This window comes from Numenius arquata, chromosome 8 (genome assembly GCF_964106895.1).
Source record: "Numenius arquata chromosome 8, bNumArq3.hap1.1, whole genome shotgun sequence".
Taxonomy (NCBI): domain Eukaryota; kingdom Metazoa; phylum Chordata; class Aves; order Charadriiformes; family Scolopacidae; genus Numenius; species Numenius arquata.
In genome coordinates, this window is record NC_133583.1 from 38,668,152 (window position 1) to 38,687,241 (window position 19,090).

At 35.5% G+C, this 19,090-nt stretch overlaps 1 protein-coding gene across 1 annotated transcript in view; it reads left to right on the plus strand.

Annotated features, from left to right (window-relative positions):
* Nucleotides 1–19,090, plus strand: part of VAV3 (vav guanine nucleotide exchange factor 3) — a 165,555-nt gene that overhangs the window by 143,975 nt on the left and 2,490 nt on the right. The window contains exons 22-25 of the mRNA XM_074152877.1: nt 3,678–3,712; nt 5,543–5,659; nt 6,345–6,432; nt 8,916–9,045. Of these exons, the coding sequence (XP_074008978.1) occupies nt 3,678–3,712; nt 5,543–5,659; nt 6,345–6,432; nt 8,916–9,045 (370 nt within the window). The remainder of the gene's footprint in view (nt 1–3,677; nt 3,713–5,542; nt 5,660–6,344; nt 6,433–8,915; nt 9,046–19,090) is intronic.

A 19,090-nucleotide genomic window follows, 5' to 3' on the forward strand; every position in this document is an offset into this window, starting at 1 on the left:
CTTCTCTTCAGGTTCAACCACCCCAGCCGTCTCAGCCTGTCTTCATGGGAGTTTAGCTTTCTTCCCTCCACCCCCATCTTATTGTAAAAGTTGTGATTTCCAATGCCATGGTGTCACTGCCCTGGGCACAGGCAATACCTGCTATGTATTGGCATTAGGTTCTTGGAGCCACCCAGTCAGTCATTGTGTAGTATCATTGACAGCAACCGTATCAACGTTTTCGGTACTACCACTATACTTTAAAGCAGAGGAAGTGGGATATCCAAAGTTAGGAAAAATGGGGTGTTGTGAAGATTACTTTCTAGTGATAAAGCTTTCTGCTAAATTTAGAAATACACTATTTAGAGGAGTATTGAAAATAATACAGTTTTACAGAATGAATAAATATTATTCATGAAATGTTACCAACCGGTGTCATGATCAGAACAAAAAGATAAATTGATGCTTCACCACTGTTAACTTGGAAGGATGAAATATAAACATCTTATTATGATAAATGGTGCCGTTAAAGATACTGAAACATCAATCAGGTTTTAAACATGCTATAACTTTTACTGTTATTATTAAGTCTAACAGGCTTTACAACCAGATGATATAAAAATGCCCAGAAACAGCATAAAATACATACATCAAAAGACTTTAGGAATGAATATTGAATGAAAAACTGCTGAGTTCCAGAATATCTATATTCCAGACTTTTCACAGATGTACCTATAAAGAATTTTTTTTATCTTTGCAATAAGTAGTATATGTCAGCAGACATTTTCTGCACCATAAGAGTAATACCTGCTTCTTCCTAGCTTCCAGTTTTCTCATTTCTGTAGCGGCATGGGATACATAGCACAGTATGAGCCAAGAGCTTCTGGAATAACATTTGATTTTACTGTATTTCATAATAGTGAACAATACTTGTTGTGTATATGTATATCTGTCCATTCAAAATTAATGAAATGGACTACTCATCTATTGTTTAACTGCTCTGAAGGATGGACTTAAACCATCTTTGAATGTTTATATCTTTTCCAACATATTAGGGTATTTGACAAATTAAGAATGTTTTTTCTCCTAACTATTCTTTCTTCTCCTGCTGCTGATAGAGTGCATGTTATTTATTTAGTCCTATGGGGATAATACAAATCATTAAAGGTGCAATCCTTCTGTAGATGAAATGTGTTATTGAAATATCTCACAGCATGTAAAGACTCTATAAGTGCTTAGTTGGCCTTGAAATGTCTCATTTCATCGCTTCACTAAAACATTTCTCATAGGATCTAATTGTCAGCATATTCATAATCTGTTAACTTTTTTCCAAGTCTTACCATTGGAAGCAGAGGTACCCAAGTAACACCATGAGTAGCTGTAGGGATATGAAGTGCCACTGCTGCTGTCCATTAGTACCTGGCTGTGCCAGGCCCCCTGTACTTCAAAGGGGCTTGCAACCCATCAGCACTACAAATGCTGTTTGAGAGCCCTTTGTCTACACTATTTGGGAGTAATACATTTCCTTTTTCTTTCTCAAGAACTAGACTAACTTAACGACTGTTTTAACAGCTGGAGAGATTTACTGTTGTACAAGATGAACAGGTGACCCTGGTTTTATTACAGATAACTTAATGTGTTTCCACACTAGTGTCTGCTTTGTTATTTAGAAAAAAATGGAAGTTTTGGGCTGTCCTATAAAATTCAGAATTTTATCATGAAAATCTTGGGTTGGGAGGCACCTGAGTAAGTGGTTATGTATTTAGTTTGGGTGACCATTATGTCAAAGGCAGTAAGCAGTTTTGTGAACTCTGCAAATTTTGGTTCATGGAAATGAATTGTATCAGTGGAGGGATGGAAGTTATGTCTGAAGTAAATTTAAAATTAGCCAAAATCCTATCCTATCACAAAAACTTGAGCAGTTTTGTTTACTTTTGTGGAGAAAGAGAAGTTAGGAGAGATACTAATTTAATTCATAATCTAAGTTTTTTTTGAAAACTTTCTCAATAAAAAAAATGTTCTGAAGTTATGTAAGAAAATACTTAGCCAGTGTTTTAAGTGAAGCATTTAGAGTAAGTGCATTATATAACTCCAGTTTTGAGGCTTCTTAGCATGAAGAGAAGAGCCTTAAAATGGTGACATTGTAACTATTCTTACTTGTTTCAATAATTTAGTAACTTTGCATTCCAGTAACTGTGCTTTTTTGAGGAAGTTGCAAGATAATGTTACCAACACAAGTGGTTGTAAATTTCCTATTTCTCTGTACTCAGACCGTCTGCTGTCATCTAGTTTACAATATCCTCGTTCAATAGTCGCTTCATAGCCTTCTATTCTGCTTTTTTCCATTCAAAAGATGCCTCTTACTACCTCACCAATACTGCTAGAATATTCCTTGGCATTTTGCAGAGGTTAACATAAAAGTTTTGCGTTATTTGACTCTTGCAACTTTAACTGCAGAATAGTGTGATTAAATATGCAGGGAGGTGGGTTTTTTGTGCTGTTGTGGTTTTTGGTTTTTTGTTTGTGTCTCTTTTGGGGGAGAGCAGGGGGTAGGCTTTTTTTGTCTCATCACTGGAGTTTATTTCAAGGTCAGGTCTAGAGACTTAAAGATCTCGGTTGATATCTGAGGTCAAGTTAGTAGGAGTTATAATTGATTTTGATTTCAATTAATTTAAATTTGTAGGCCTATATAACAATATCTTTCTCATTTGATCTGTTTGGAAATCTCTGTTGAAGACACTCCATATTTCATAATTTAAAAAATGTGAGAAAAATGTTACTGTAGTTTTTTCCCTATTAGATTCTAGAAAATAATAAAACATTCTGTGGTTCTACTGGAAGAAAAAATAGAAATCATTTGCTTATCTAAGAATATATGGCATTAGGTCATAAGTCTGCAGGATGTATGCTAGGCTTCCACTAAAATAATTTTTTCAGCATTTTGCAAGTTTCACATGTTGTTTTAGAAGAGTAGGGTAATACCAAAGTATCATACACCAGTGGGAGGTGGTCCAGATGAAATGCTGATTTTAATGGGGATTACTATACTGTGCATCTTGTGCGTGTATAAACATTATCTATGCATATGTTTATGTATACATAAAACATTCATTTTGCAAACTGATTGTCATTTGCTTTATTTTTTAAATTGAATTTGAGAATCAAATTTCATGCTTATTAAAATCCAGTACAAGAGTTAACCAAGTCAAATACAAAGGTATGAATGATATCATACAACACTATCTATGGAATATCTATAACTCTTTCAGAAGATTATATACTATATTTCCCAGTAGACAGTCTTTCTAAGGCCATACATGAAGTGAATTTTATACATGTTACTGTAAATTTGTTGCACATTTTAAAGATACTTTTCAACAATATGTAGCATTGGGCTATTTTATGTATGAAATTTGAATGTAGGCACCGTCAGAAAGACTTCAAACAGTTCTATTAAGTAAAAAAATCTGTCACAGCAGCAAAGAGTTAAAATATTCTGTACAGCTTTCAGAGTGGTATGGAATATTTGTGCTGTATTATAACTTCCTTCAAAAGAAAATAGACCTCCAAGCAAATTAGATCATCTGTTTCTTTTCACTTGTTTCACCTGGATATTGACAATTAGATCAATGCTATCTACTTTGTGTTGATTAGAAAAAAATTGTGATCCTATGCTCTGGTATCTTTTCATGTCCTAGGTTCCTAAACCAGTAGACTACTCTTCACAACTGTGGTGAGTGCCTGTCTAGTCTTAGAAGAATCCCTTTGAATAAAGCAGTCATAAAAAGAAAACTGTGTTTATTACAATTTAATTTATATTGGTTTAACCTTTATAGGCTTCTGAAGAAAGCATTGTGTAATGGTTTGGGAAGGCAACGCCATGAATTGCCTAAAAGCATTTCTGATGTAATAAAGTCCTTGATGATTTTGAGATTTTGTTTACAACTTTGTAGCTGTGCAGCCTTCATCCCAGAGGTCTGAAATAGAATAATAAGAGATGAGTAAAATATGAAGCATGCAAGTAGATCTTACATGTTAAGTGAATAAAGAGGAGGCATAACATTAAATAAATCTTGTCTCGTGAATAATTCTCCATTTCATTAAAAAAAAAAAAAACAAACCAAAACTAAAAACAACTATAGAGATACAAAAGGATGATGTATCAAAACTACAACCACTGCTGGTCTGAGGGTTATGTAGTGTGTGAACTCCTTAACGGAATTCAGCTTGCTTCTCAAAAGACTTGGTGATTCTGAGAGAACAGAACAAGCATCTCTTGTGTTCTTTCACTGGTTTTATGCTTTGTCATTTAGATATAAATTCTGATTTCCTCTAGTTTGCCAAAAGTGAAATCAGAATTTGATCTAAACAAATACTGATTTTTTCATAACAAGTCAAATAGAATGTTTAATATTTTAAATTGGTATTTTAAATTAAATTCTAACATTTTCTCTATTTATAATTTTGTTAGAAGAAAGCATATCATTGGCATCAGTCTTTTTCTAAAGATTTGTAATACTTAACTGAAAAATTACTTTAGGCTGATACATGACTTCGTACAGCAAGTATTTTGTGATAAACTTAAAAATGCATGTTCCCTTATGTGTTTCATAAAATAACTACTTTTTATTTAAAACTCCCTTCTAATTGGTAGTGATATATTAGTATGAAATTTTACATAGTTGTGTTCTGTGATGTTGGTTGCCTTTAGACTACTTCCTAAAATGGTAAAATAAGCATAATTTCCCTGGAAGCAGGGTCATTTTCCTCAATTAATAGTTTAATCTCTAGTTTTGCAAATAAATGCCTGCTGAGAGCCTCTCATGAAGTTGCACCCAAACCAGCAAGGCAGAGGAAGGGCACAAATCTGCTTGTGCAGTCAGGTTGCGAAATCGGTGACTTATTTGTCTTAGCTTTCTTAGCTTTCAACTCTTAGCATCAGCTCTTTCAAATTTGGACATATTAGGCTGGTGGTGGTGGTTGTTTGGTTTTTTTCCTCCTTTTTGCTTGTGGATGTTTAGTCTACCTATTAAACTTTAGCATTTAGACATTATGAATAATTATGAAACCAAATAAAATAGTGTGTTTGTATAAATATAAAATTTTTGTGTAGGTCTTTTTCTGACCTAATATACTGCTGGTGGCTGATTCTCCACTCTGTCAAGATAAATCCCACTAGAAGTAAGGGAGGTTCAAAGGTTCTGGATGACTGTTTTATTGTTTCACTTGCAACACATAATTCAGAAAAACATTTGGTTTTATGAGCTATTCAAGCCAGTAGTCATTTGGCTAATACTCAGGCTCGAGTACTTTCCTTAACAGGCATTGTATTCAATATGTGCACAAGTACTTTTCTAATTAAGAATGTCTACCCCTAGTGCAGAATTCTTTTCATGTTTTATTCTCTTCATTCAAAGATCTGGAAGCAGTATTCAATTGCAACGGATGTATTTTTAGGTCCCCTTCATATGCACTATATTGGGACTCTGCATTGCATATTTGATAGACCTATCTTTGTAGCTTTGAAAAAATCATTGGCAATTTTTATTGTTCTCTGTTACAGGTTTGCAGGAGCAATGGAAAGATTGCAAGCAGAGAGTGAACTTATTAACAGAGTAAATAGCACTTACCTGGTGCGTCACAGGACCAAAGAGTCAGGAGAATATGCAATTAGTATTAAGTAAGTGAAATAAGATCTCCTACAGAAAGTTTTCCTGTTCTCATTTGTATCTATGTAGTATTTGAAATAAATAAGGAAAATAAAAACCTGTTTCAATTCATATAATCATACCCTTTAAGAGGGTCAATATAGGAAAACTGTATTTGCTGACAAAAATACCCAGAACTTAGAGTAGGAAGGTAGCAAGGGTTTTATAATGCTGGTGTAGCAAATGGGTCTACAAAAATAATGGTCTAGTATATTGGGTAAGATTAACCAAGTGTTTGGTGTGTAATGTGATCTGCTTCTCTGAAGTGAATAAGAATGTTTCATGGACTTCAGTGAGAACTTGTTGAAGCCCTTTTCATCTCAGACACTTCAGCAAAATGTGGGTTCATAAATTCTGTGGATGCAAATTATTGTTTTCATGTTGTTTATCAAAGTGAATATAAAAGTAAGAAATATATGGAAATTCCCAATTAGAATGAGCAGTTAGTTGTGATTTTTTTCTGAATACAGATTAACTCTTCAGCTGTACTTTAATAAATATATTTGGTTAATTACATGTCAACTTTGTTTTGGCACAGATATACATTTTGTCCTAAGAATTTATTTGTGTGGTGTTATTGGGGCATGGCCTCAGGTAATTATTGATTGCATCTGATTAAAAGCGCATTTATATTCATAAGTTATTCATTGCCCACAGGTACAATAATGAAGTGAAACACATCAAGATTTTAACAAGAGATGGCTTTTTCCACATTGCAGAAAACAGAAAATTTAAAAATTTAATGGTAAGCATTGATTAGGTTTTTAACAATGTGTGATTTTCTATGTAGCTGTTGCTGTTAGTGAGAGCTACTTTGGTTTGTGAAATTACAGAAGCCTGTGAGAGTGTGAGGTTTGAATTGTGTCCATACCTGCTAGCAGGATAATTTTTTATATTTATGGTTTATGCTCTAAGCGATGGTAGTATGTGCTTAAAATTCCATGTTTATATTCAAGGCTGGTCTGTGTCCCTTGCAGTGATGTGGAAAAGAGGAGGAATTTGAATTCCATCCATTGGCCCATTATGGAGTTAGGCTGAATCTTGAAAGGAGAATTTGATGTCTTTGGAAATATTTATATATAATGATCCCTAAAGGTAGCTAAGTGAAGGTTCCTTCCCAGCCCAGCACATGTACATGTGTACTGCTGAACATAGTGATGCCTGTTGATGTGTAAGTTCAGAAGGAGAAGGATATAAGGTGGAGCTGTTGTCAGAGAGCCCAAACAAACTTGGAGAGGCTGGTCTGCCTGGTCTTGGTGCACCAGGCAAAAACCTGCAGCTGTAGAATGGGGCTGTCTAAACTGCTAATAGCTAAGAAATTTTTGTTGGAATAATAATAGTCTGGAGTCAATATCAACTAGTCTAAATTAAAGCAGCTACTTTGAACTTATACTCTGTGTCAGCAAACCACTCTAGCTATCTGTAGTAATAACGCACAAAACATAGGCTCTGTCATTAACTTGCACTCCAACTATAGGCATAGTTAATTTCCAGAAATAAGAGTTTGGTGTTATAACTGTCCAAATAAGTGAGTTTTCAATGTTATGTCAGTCATCTTGTACTAGGAAGAAATTCCTTTTTATGAACTCTGAAGGAATTTCATGATAGCTCATTTTGCTCAGACAAGACTCATAAACACAAGGTGTCTGAATAAATTACCTTAGTGCATTTGTAAAATTTTACTGCTTAAGCATTTTCTAATGCATTGTTAAAGGAAGCTCATTTAATATATTTAATGCAATCAATTGGATTAAAACTTATGCTGCAGCCTTCTTGCACGCATATCCAAGTACTCTAAAACAATAAATAAAAATGAAGTACAATGCAAAACAAGAGTAGGGAGAGAAGCTTTAAAACCAGGAAGCCTTAGAAATTATTTAATTTAACCACTGATACTCTGTAAAACAAGAGCATCCTACACGTGGTAAAAAATCAAGCAGAAATCTATGCTTTGCCTGATCCTATTTGAAATAAGTGCTCATTAGAATGGGAAGAACATAAATTTCCTAATGAAGAATGCACCAAGCTGTTTCTGCACTCAAATGTCTTCATTTGACCAGTGGAGTGTTTAGTGTTAGGGCTGGGGACACTGAGATCTTATCATTGGTAGTAACAGAAATCATGGTGTTCCTCAAATGTGTGAAGGAGGTGGGTACTTATTCTGCAAACACTACAAGTGTTTCACTGGAAACTGATGGGAACATACGAGTGCACTCAGGGTCTTGACAAAGCACGTGAGCTGGAGTCACATACTGCCAGATACCTTCTTATGGCAGTGATGCGGTTTAATGCACTGATGCAAGTTTCAAAATAGAGCTGAATCATCAGAGATGTAAGTACAGGACACAAACTTGGAAAAAAAAAAGAAATAAAAAGAATATGCTCTGCGTCAAAGAATTGAGAGGACAAAAGAAATTTCTGGTGTAGAGGCCTCATTGCTACCTATTTAGCCTTGGTAACATTCAGTTAGGAAAAAGTAATTTCATAACTCAGTTTTAGGGTATTATGAAGTCTGCCCTTGAGAGTTAAGTAGACAAGTGATAGCGTAAGTACTGTTTGTATATGCTGTGGAACAACTGCTTTGTTCTGGGTAGTTGCAAGAGAAAAAGTAACTGTGTGTGGAAGAAGAGAGGAACAAAAGTAGTCTAAGTAGAACTGGGAGCAGAAGAGAGACAAAGCCAGCAGCCATGGAAAACTAAAGTACTGATCTGCAGTGACACAGTGTTCTGTACTACTTTGGAGGTAACAAAAGTAGAACAGCTCTTGTATATAGTTTTCATAGTAAGTCTGAAAAATTTTCACAAGAGTAATTAAAGTGTGCTGAGTGTGTAAAGCAGGCGAAAGTGCAGTGAAAGGTCAGCTCTGCTGCTGGTGTGAATCATGGTAATGTGACAGACTCCTGAGAAGCCCCATCCGTGCTGACAGGAGCTACTTAGTTATCTGTTTGTAAGCTTTCTACTGTGATTTGTGCAATGAATGCAATGCAACAAAAAACACCAACAAAGAAACCCAACAAAAAAACTCAACAAAAGCAAAGACCAAAACCCAGCATAAAAGCAGTCAATATTTAGGATACTTAATTTTTTTTTTTAAATAAACATGTACTGTGGGATGTTGTATTATAAAATAAGGTTACTTGTATGATAAAACTGTCATTGACTGTACGCCAGAATGTTGAAAAGGATGTACTTTCAATTTCTAATGACATAGATTTTTCCTTTCTGAAAGGAACTTGTAGAATACTATAAGCACCACTCTCTCAAAGAAGGCTTTCGAAGCTTGGATACTACTCTTCAATTTCCATACAAAGAATCTGAAAACTCAGTGGGACAAAGGAGTAACAGAACAGGTGGCAACTGTGAGTATTGTAACTTTTGTATATTATTTTCTGTCATGTAAATATTAAAAGGACAAGGTACTTCAAATATCTTCGTTTTCCATTTTTGACATATAGCCAATTAATATGGTAATGCTTTTAGCTAGGATTTTTTGAAGCTAAGCAGATTCAGATCTGCCAGGAGGTTTATAAACATGTCTAGCAAGTTTGTCTTGCTGCCAAATTTAAAATCTCCCTGATACTCAAAAAAATCTATTAGACATGCTGGTGAGAGATTAAACTGTATCCTGCCTAGTTTTATCGGACATTTGCATACACACAGCTACAAGTGTTAATAATATCTGTGACAATTTCTGATCCTTAAAAAGGGATTTAAAAAAAAAATCAGCCTTGTAATGTAGCCATATGAAGTAGCATCTCAGTAATAACACATAAACTTCTCAAAAAAACCTTCGTTAGATTTACTGTATCGTAATTATGCCTGCCTTTTAACCTTAACATTTATTACAGGCCTCTAAGCTTCTGAAAGTTCATGAACTACTGTACAATATAAATAGCAGTTAAAAAGTTTTCAAGTTTAGAAGCAAACTGAGAAGACGTACAATGCATGTGGTATCCTCGATTTAACGTATTAATACAGGTTCAACATTAATGATAAAAACTACCACATGGCTGGCCTCTGGAAAGTATATGATGATTTTGTCAAAGAACAAATATTAGATTTACAGTTCTGCAGACAGTGGCTGTATCTTTGTACTGCAACAGATAATAAGAGGAAAATAAAAGGTAATGGGCATTTTAACAATAGATGAAGACTGCTGTGAAAGACCATAGAGTCCAGTCTAGTCTTTGTGATGATAAAGCTGGCTGCATTACCTCTCTTTGCTGTGTTTGTGAGCTTTTGTTTCCTTGCTTGCCTCTGCTTCATAACATTTTTATAACTTTGGAGACTTTCTTTCTCTCCTAATTAAGGTGAAAATCATTTAGGACAGATGATTGTAAGAAATGAGTGTGTCTCTGCATTTCATTTACTCTGTCTCTATCTCCCAGTTCCTCTTTATTCCTTCCGTTTCTCTTTTCTTTCACTGCTTCCCAGGACTTCTGTCAGTTATCTCCCTGCTATGCTGTATCTCAGTATATCTCTGTTCTTGGTGAATTTCTGTCCCGTCCTTTCTTCTCCTTTTAGTTTGTGATCTCCCTTTGCTTCTCTCTTCTTCTTGTCATCTCTTGTGCTTTCTTCGTCCCTCGCCTCCCCACTGCATTGAGGCTTTAATTGTTGAGAGGATATGCCCTGCTTGCTTTAATTTCCATTTGTTTTGGTTATTATTGACTGTGACCAGAGCCAATTTCTTCTCTTTCCTTTCTTAAGCCAGTTAGAACGTATCTATCTATACTGTCCACCAATTTACTAGTCTGCAAACACATTAGCTTAATCATTTCAGACTTTGCAGGTTACAAGACTTATGGTATGTCCTCATTACCTTATGTCTAAATAGAAAAGAAAACATCTCCTTTAACAAGACCTTTTAGGCAGTAAATGGAAGAACAAGAGCTCGTTTTAGTCAAGGGTATGAGGAAGTGCACCTCTGCCACAGTAAATATCAGCCATTTAATGTTATAAACTATGCTGATGTGAAATGGCAGGTTTTGTCGTAGGCCAAACTGATCAAAAAAACCTTTCAGTTCTTAGACTCCTCATATAAAATCTAAATAGGTTTCTGCAATTCTGCTGTCCTACCTAGAATGACTCTGGATGACGCTTTCATTTAATGGATTTGACAGTTTTCTTTTAAAGTGTTAGCATGTCACCATGAGTGTGTGTTGGTGGTTTGTTTTTGTTTTTTTTTAAGCAAAATTTCCATGATTAACAGCCCATCTGTGAGTCACACTGCTCAGTTTCAAAGGTATCCTGTTAGTTTTTACCAAATGGGTGTTAGAATAATTATTTGTCTAGGCTGCGTGAACCCTACTGGGCTGAATTTGGAAAGAATTTGGTAAACTTTAGGCTGCAGTTTTGTTTAGTAGAGGATGAAAATAAGTCACGGGGCACTGGTTGGACACTGAGTTCACTTCACAGTTGTCAGTGAGAACGGCCACATATCTGGTTTTTTGACCTCTTTCCACTTTGTATCTGAGTGCAAGAAAAAGAGTTGTTAAAAGGAAGCCAAATAAGTTAGTTTTGAAGAGCTAAGAGTTAGAAGAGAGGGGCACTTTTCCTTTTTTTTTTTTTTTTTTCAGTTGTGCAACTATGCAGTGTCGCACTCACCATATTTTAACAAGCATAGGGCTGAAGCTAGTGAATGCAGTGGACTTTGGCAATCTGAAGCTGGTTTTAAGGACGTTTTGGGTTTCAACTCGGTATTTTGCACTACGCTTTTCACATGAGTGTATCTGGATTTTTTTTAATGAGGCCATCTTATGAACAGACATCAGCTTCTTACTCAAAACAGCTTGTCTTTAGCATATATAATTGACAGAATAAGTGCGAAAAGTATTTCTAGAGAGCATGAGTTGAACCACTGTAGACTTTGGCAGAGTTGTATCACTTTCTGCTGCCAAAGTCTTTGAGCTGCTGTGAAATTGAATGGCAATACCAAATTAACTTCACGTTCTAGAACAATGTGATTATATCAATTTTTTGTAATTGTTGTTTGTAATTGTCACTTTAATTAGAACTTTGCTTTTTAGTTTCCTAGTCTTGCAGAAGTCACCCACTTTTCTGATATTTATTGTACACTTCTAATGTGGTTGTAAAAGCTGTCAGGCATTTACTTTTCTCAATCTAGAGATTCAAGTTAATTCAGAAGATTTTTGGGGAGATGGTACATTCTTTATTCTTAATTTTTCAGTCCTAGGCTTTTCTAGGCATAATATGGTCAAATCTTGTTTTGCTGCACAGAATAATACTAATTCTTACATTAGATTAGAGGGATGATCGACCATTTAATGAAATAAAGGCAAAAATGGAAGAAAAGTTGACGTTCTTCTACAGAGTGTTTTTGGCACTTTATTGCAATCTGCTGATGCAGAGCACAGTCATACTGAGATACCTGGATCTTTTTGATTTTCATATAACCTAAATCACAAAGCTGAATACTATTTTACTAACTGTTTTTTGTCACCTGTAGACGAAGAGTAGGCACATTAACTAGTTATATCACATCATTCCACTAATTAATGCATTAACTGTGTAAAAGTATCTGTTAATAAAGTAAAATAAAATAAATATCATCCTTGCCCTTAAGGAAACAAAAGAACTCAGCCTTTCTCCTTAAAAGCCGACACCAAAACCCTTATCACTGATGTTTAAAAATAGACTAGTTATCTACAGAAATCTAGTAGGATTTCCTTGCCCATATAGGTTTAGCTGTCCAGAATTGCACACATAAAACCAAACCTCCGGTTATATTGTACAGGAAAATTCTCGAAACATTAAGATAATATTTGAACAGGAAAGGACCAGCCCACCCTCTATGTAGCACCTAACCTTCTTCACTCCTGCATGCTACTTTTGCACACTGTCGTTGTACTTCTGTAGAAATAAAGGCGGTTATTTGTCTCTAAGGATGGGCACAGTACTTCAGTCAAGTCGCCCTTTTGCTTTGTGTAACGTATTTCCATACTGAGCTGTCACCTGGTGTTACAAGCTCTAGTGTAAAGGAGTTCCTCAGGTAATGTCATGCATTTTCAGATAATCCATTTAGTGTTAGAGACAGAGAAAGGATCATCACTGTGAAGGATCAGAAGGGAGTTTCTAGTGCACATGAGGCCCTGGAGTATATTTCTTATATATTACTTCGAGATACTAACCTAAACTGCTGTTGGTTTATATTGTGAGGCTTTTTTTAACAACTAACCCACAGCTTATGAACATTAAAATACAGTATTGGTCCTTTTTAGTTTATTTATGCTGGTGGTTTCATTGTCACAAATATATCTATACTCATCCAGGTAAGATGCACAAAATGGTATCATTACCTCCACTGTGGATCCTTTGTTAATTCCTTGCATAAAATAGTTCTAGTCATCGTTCCTGCAAATAGCCATGCTGGAGCAAATATGATCTTGTTTCATGTGTAGTCACAAGAATAAGTTCAGGGAAACAGTTGTATGTGATGAATATAATCCTGCTATAATCTTAAGGAATGCTCTTGGTCAGTAATTATAGATATTTGGCATTATTTAGAAGCTGCATTATCATTTTTCCAGTTGAAGATGGACTTCCCTTTCCAAATCACAGCTGGGAGAAAGATCCCAACTTTGTTAGATTCTGTACACTATATATCTTCATTGTTTCTTCAAAAGAGGGACAAAATGTGCAAAAAACTGTAGTTCAGTTTGAAGGAATTTTAGTTCATTTAATCTAATTTTGTGTTTGAAAATATATCGACCCTAGGTTTGTTGGCAATAGAGCAAGTGCACCTCTAACCTTTCACCTGAGGAAGCTGTTACAGGGGCTAGGGTGATGTGCTGGTTCTGCCTAGGCCAAACAAGCTTTTTTTCCTTGCTCAAGGGTGTTCTCTCAAGTCAGGGAAAACTGCAAAGACGAGCAATACTACCTGGGCCTTGGAGGATGTAGTTTAGCTGTGGAATTCCTATTGATTTTAATGATTATCAGGGCAAAATGCATACTTTTTCCCATGCATATTAAGAGACCCCAGTTCAACTGGTACTTGGACTATATTCCTAATTAAGGGTGTGTGATGAGTCTTCCTGGGCTTAAGAGGAATTCCTACGTATGCATGAGTTCCTACTTTTTCCAATGTTAAGAAGTGCCATGCACACAAAACTAAAGAAAAAACAAATTTTCTGTTAAATTTGAAAATATTTGCTAGAGTCTGCAGTTTTCATTTGCTTCTCTGAAACCCTGAATGGGCATTGTCTTTCTACTTTACTTTTTGAAAAATGCAATTGTTAAAAATTAAATCATAGATCCAAATTTTGTAGTAGTTATAGTCAATTTCCTTCCAGACATCCTTAGTAGGGAATCTTAGTTTCCTTATTATCAATGAATTATATAGTTAAAAAACTATTATTTAAATCTTGTGCCAATGTTTCAATGTTCTTTTGCTTTTCTCTTTTTCTCTTTCTTTCTCTAAGCCCCTTCTTTGTTCTGTGGGTTTTCTTTTGTAACTCCTCCAGACTACAGCTTTGTTCCCCCTTCCTCCACTCCTTTCTGGTCAGGTACTGCTTTACTGCTTTTAAATTTCTTCTAAATTTGCTTCTGTTGTTTCTGTGTGCAGCAAAAAAGGGAAGGGACGAATCGAATACTTCTTTTCTTTGATTCCAAAACCTGAGTTATTACATTTTATTCTTGGAGTGTAACAAAAAAAAGACCATTAAACTTTTGAAAAAGTGCATGTTACAATAAGTTTGAATAGGTGTTTCAAAGCTCAATAGTTGCAGCAGATTCAATCAATGATCACTTAATCATTAATTTGGTATGTAGTTGACATCTATGAGCTATATATATATTAATGTATTCGTTCAAATGCACAAACCTGAAAATTTCACTGCTTGTAGATAAATGATGTATTCGTCCCATCCCTGCAGCAAACCATACTGCAGCAGCATCCTAGAATACAGTAGGTTTTTTGTAGAAAACGCTTTTTTAAAATTCTGTATTAACATTGTTAATTAATTTTACTCATCTGTTTTCTAAATATTGTTTTCTTTATTCTCATTTAACCATCTCTGGCTTTAATAAATGTAAACGTTTGCAACTGAGAGACTGCAAAAAAATGCTTAAAGTAGTAGCAGTGGTAGTCTCTATTAGTGCATCAGTGTGGCTACAATTTGCTCTGGTCTCTAAGATGTGGTCTTCAAAGAGGTGAACTGCACCACTGGATGATTGAAGAAGAATTTTGATAGTAGGAAGGTAAATGCCTTTGAGGAGCATGTGGAAGGAGCTACTACTATTGAGAACACAGCATTCACCACATTACACCGACACACCTCTGTGTACAGGGGGTGTAGGACTTGGCCTAGGTTGTGCAAATCAGGATTGGGGCTGGCTTTTGCACTGGGGAAAGGGAGGTGTCTAGCATGCACAAACACAGATGTAGTCATAATCAAGATCTGATTGGGCAGTATGTTTTACACCTGCCCCACAGAGGCCATCCAAATTGCTTAGTGCTTGGAGATGGATTCTTAAGGCTTTCCATAGTTTCTAGAGGGGAAAAGGAGATGTAGGGAGCAGCTCGGTAGTAGAATAGCTAGTGTGCTTATTTGTTCTGAGAGTGTCTCTGATGAGCCCTACCTAGATTCATGCCAGGGATTTCAATCTCAGTGTCCTGTAATGCTCTTGAATGTTTTAACCCTCAGTTGTTCACTGTTTTGGAGTCTTTCTTCCATTTCTGTCTCCTTACATATAGATTTTTTTGGAGGCAGATACTTTTACTCACCTTCAGTAGTCACAACATTGGCTCAAAATCCAAGCTTTAAGGCACTCTTCCAGTTGACATTTACTTATATAAAATACATATCTGTGAAAAAGGTGAATAGAAAGCCATTCTGGTATAGCTGTTTACCCTGTGGTCATGACATTCAACTGGAATGTCTGAAGCACTCACCTCATTTGAATCAGGGAACACAAAGGAGTTAAGTTTTGGCCCTTTGTTGTAGGTAAATACTGTGAACTTCTGTCATTTTGGGTGAGGATAGAGGATGATCTTTTTCATTCAACTGCATAGTACTTGATGATAAAGTCCATTCTTACTGAAACTGGTATCAGTTCCATGAAAACAAAATTGTGAAGTGGCCTACAGTGATAGAACAGCAATCAAGACTCAGGATTACTTTAATCCTATCACGTGTTCCCACATATGGTTTCAAATTATAATTATATTCCTTTTTTCCTATGAAAAACTGCTTTATCAGAAGATTCTTAAGTAACTATAACAGTAAGTAAGGATTCAATGTCATGCATATCACAATATGCTGTGCAAAGTACTTCTTTGTAAAAGTACAAAATATTAAAGGAAAACGTTGATTAGTAATTCTTAATTTAAGCTTATCTACCTGTTTGAGATTTCATATTCTGATAGACAGGCTATGTCATATGTTCTTGGTAAAACCATCTTTTTAAAATAACCAAAGAATTAGCTTACATTAAATGAAGAAATACTTTTTTCATGATATTACAAGTATTTTTTTCAAAAGGATCTTCAGAGCTGGCTTAGTTTTGCTGATTTGGAAGTTGGTAACCCTTCTGAAGGGTTAAGCTGTCCTCTGAGCACTACGGGAGGTGCTGCCCATGTTTGTATAATAGAACTGAGGTTTGGTTAAACAGTGCAAGTAAATGTACATTGCTTCAAGGAGCATGGGAACTAATACACAAAAGCAATCCTTAGGGGCTATGGCTGCAGAATTATGAGGAGGCTGTACCACAAGTAGAGAGAAACAACTACTCACAGCTTTTATAATGGTACATGGAGCCTTGTGGAATTTAAGCACAGGCAAAAGCGTGAGCTAGACCAGCCTGCTTGTGATCACATGGAGCCTCTTTTGTTGGCACCTCAGTTCCTTCATCAGTGGCCCAAAGTAGTATTAAAATTAATTTGTAGCACATCTGTCTCGCTGTCAATGAGAACCTTTTCCAGCATACTCTAATGTGAATCAAAGCCAACTAGAGTTCCGGGTCTTTTCTTCTCCTGTTTGCAGAAGGAAAGGGTAGGTTAAGCAAAAGTGTGTTTTTCTTATTCACACATGAACCTTTTATTCACCCCCCTCAGATTTCTCACTCTATTTCCTGTTAATCCTCTGAGTATCTCCCTCCTAGTGCACAAGGTTTATTTATTACTGCTTTCTCAATAGCTTCTTTTTTTCCCTTTCTCGCTTTTTCTTTTTTCCCCTCTTTAATTTCTTGTTCACGTTCTCCTTTTGGGCACTTTCTTTCCATCAGTCTCTGCTATTAATCCCATTCTCCTCTCCTTCCTCTTTCTCCCTGTAGCTATCCTCTTTCTCTCCTTCACTCAGTGTTTCTTCTCTCTCCCATCTGTACAGATGTCCTTTCCACATGCTGACTGTCTTCCCTCAAATTTCATTTATCCTGGGACAGCTCTGATTGGGAATTCAGGGTTGATAGTGTCTATTCAAGTCATTTTTGTGACTATGTCACCAGAGAGATATGGCTAATATTTTTTTTCCAAAATTAGCACTGCCATTTTCCTGTATTCCATTGCTCATCTGGCTTCCTTTTATATATTTCCTATCATGAGCATCACTTTTATTTGAAAATATGGATGTTGGATTCTAAATTAATCTAACTTCTGCTACTTTATGCCTCAAGACTTTTGGAGATAGATGGTTTTGATTTCTCTTGCTTCTTTCTGTTTTTCTTCCCTGGCTTCACAGCTTGAAAAGGAGAAGTCCTCCTTTCCCCAAGAACTGCCCCTCTTTCTTTTTCTAGTCTAATTTTCCTCGGTATTTTCCCTGTTTATTATTCTTCCATGCCTTTCTTCCCTCCTTAGTTCTTTTCCTCCATGTTTTCCCAGATTTGTTCATCTTTGCCTTATGTAATTTTCTTCCTTACCCCATTATCTCCTTTCTAAGTTCTGAAATGGTACCCTGCTCCCTAGAATCACTCCTTTTATCCTGCAACGCTTCCCCAAATCTGCCAGTGATATTGCTGCACACCTATGAACAGTTACTGACCTTACAATCAATAACTGCTCTTTTTGTTTTTTCTTTCTCCAAAACAATTGCTGCCCATGATGTCCTCTTTCCTTCTAAAATTGATTCCTGAAATCCTGATAAGGTATAGGACATAGCACTCATGTCAGAATCTAAACAGGTAGCATCTACATCTGACTTAGAGGTGGGGAAAAGTATGTTTGTACTTTAATATACTTAATATATCACCTAGATTTTTACATCCTCTTCATAGTGTAAATATAAGCAATGAATTGTGATGCTGATTCTCTTTTGCATGGCATCCTTGCATCCGGTATGAAGTATCTAATAAGCATACTCTACATAAGCAGTCTGAAATGTTGGACTAAACTTTAGTGGTAGGATATAATAAGGGCATAATCCCTTGCCAAAACAGTTTTTAGGCATTCCATTTTTATAGTAAATAATAACGTAAACATAGTATTTGTAGTTATTTTAAAATAAATTGTATTGTCTCTGTAAGCTAAAAATATTTGAATATATAATGATTTTCATATATTTAATACTGTTATGCAAAAGCTTCTGTTTCTATAAAGTGTCCCCAGTGGGGTCAGAAGAAATCTTAAATACAAGCAGATCTGATACTGTCAAGTTCTTCTAGCTCATTTGCCATGTTTTGTGTTCCTGATTTAAATTAAAGGCTACTAGCTATAAACTTCTAGTATGACATTGTTGAAGGCATTGCTAGAACTAGAATCTTAATGGTATTTCCTAAAGATGATTGGGAATTTCTAAGAAATTGGAAAGAGTTCTGAGAAAAAAGATAATTATACGTACATTATATGAAGTCATCCATCATGATCATATGATGAATTCTTATGAAATCTTTTCAGTATTAAGCTTGCTTGTGCTCCTGAATTCCTGTCTATAGTGACTCACATAGGAAAATGAGCAAAAGGAAATGGCATTAATGGAAAAAAAAAAAAAGCTTTGGCCAAATAATCCAACTACAAAATGCAGTAGAGTAGTAGCTGCTTTTTCTAAACTTCTCAGGTCAAAGGTCTTTATCTCTTAGGTGCTATGCCCACTTTGCTCTAATAGGAAGAGTCAAGGGTTTCTTTTGCAAGTTTGGACGTTCTACATCAGGGTTAAAAACATAATTGTCTATAAAATTATTTGGGAGAGGAAGGTTGGGTTTTGAAATGAGGTTTTTTTCACATTAGCTTTTTAAAAATATTTCACAACTTGTTATTGCTTAAAATGTCTGGGCTTTGCATTGGAAAAGTGCTTACATATTGATGTAGCTTAACATTTTTAAGTATTAATTTCACTGAAACCTAGGAAGAAAATTTGTAAAGATTTTTTTCCTTCCCGAAGAGTCTCGTAGAATAAATTCATTGGTGATTTAGAGAATAAACTCCTGAAAAGAGTAGATTTACATCAGCCAGTGTTC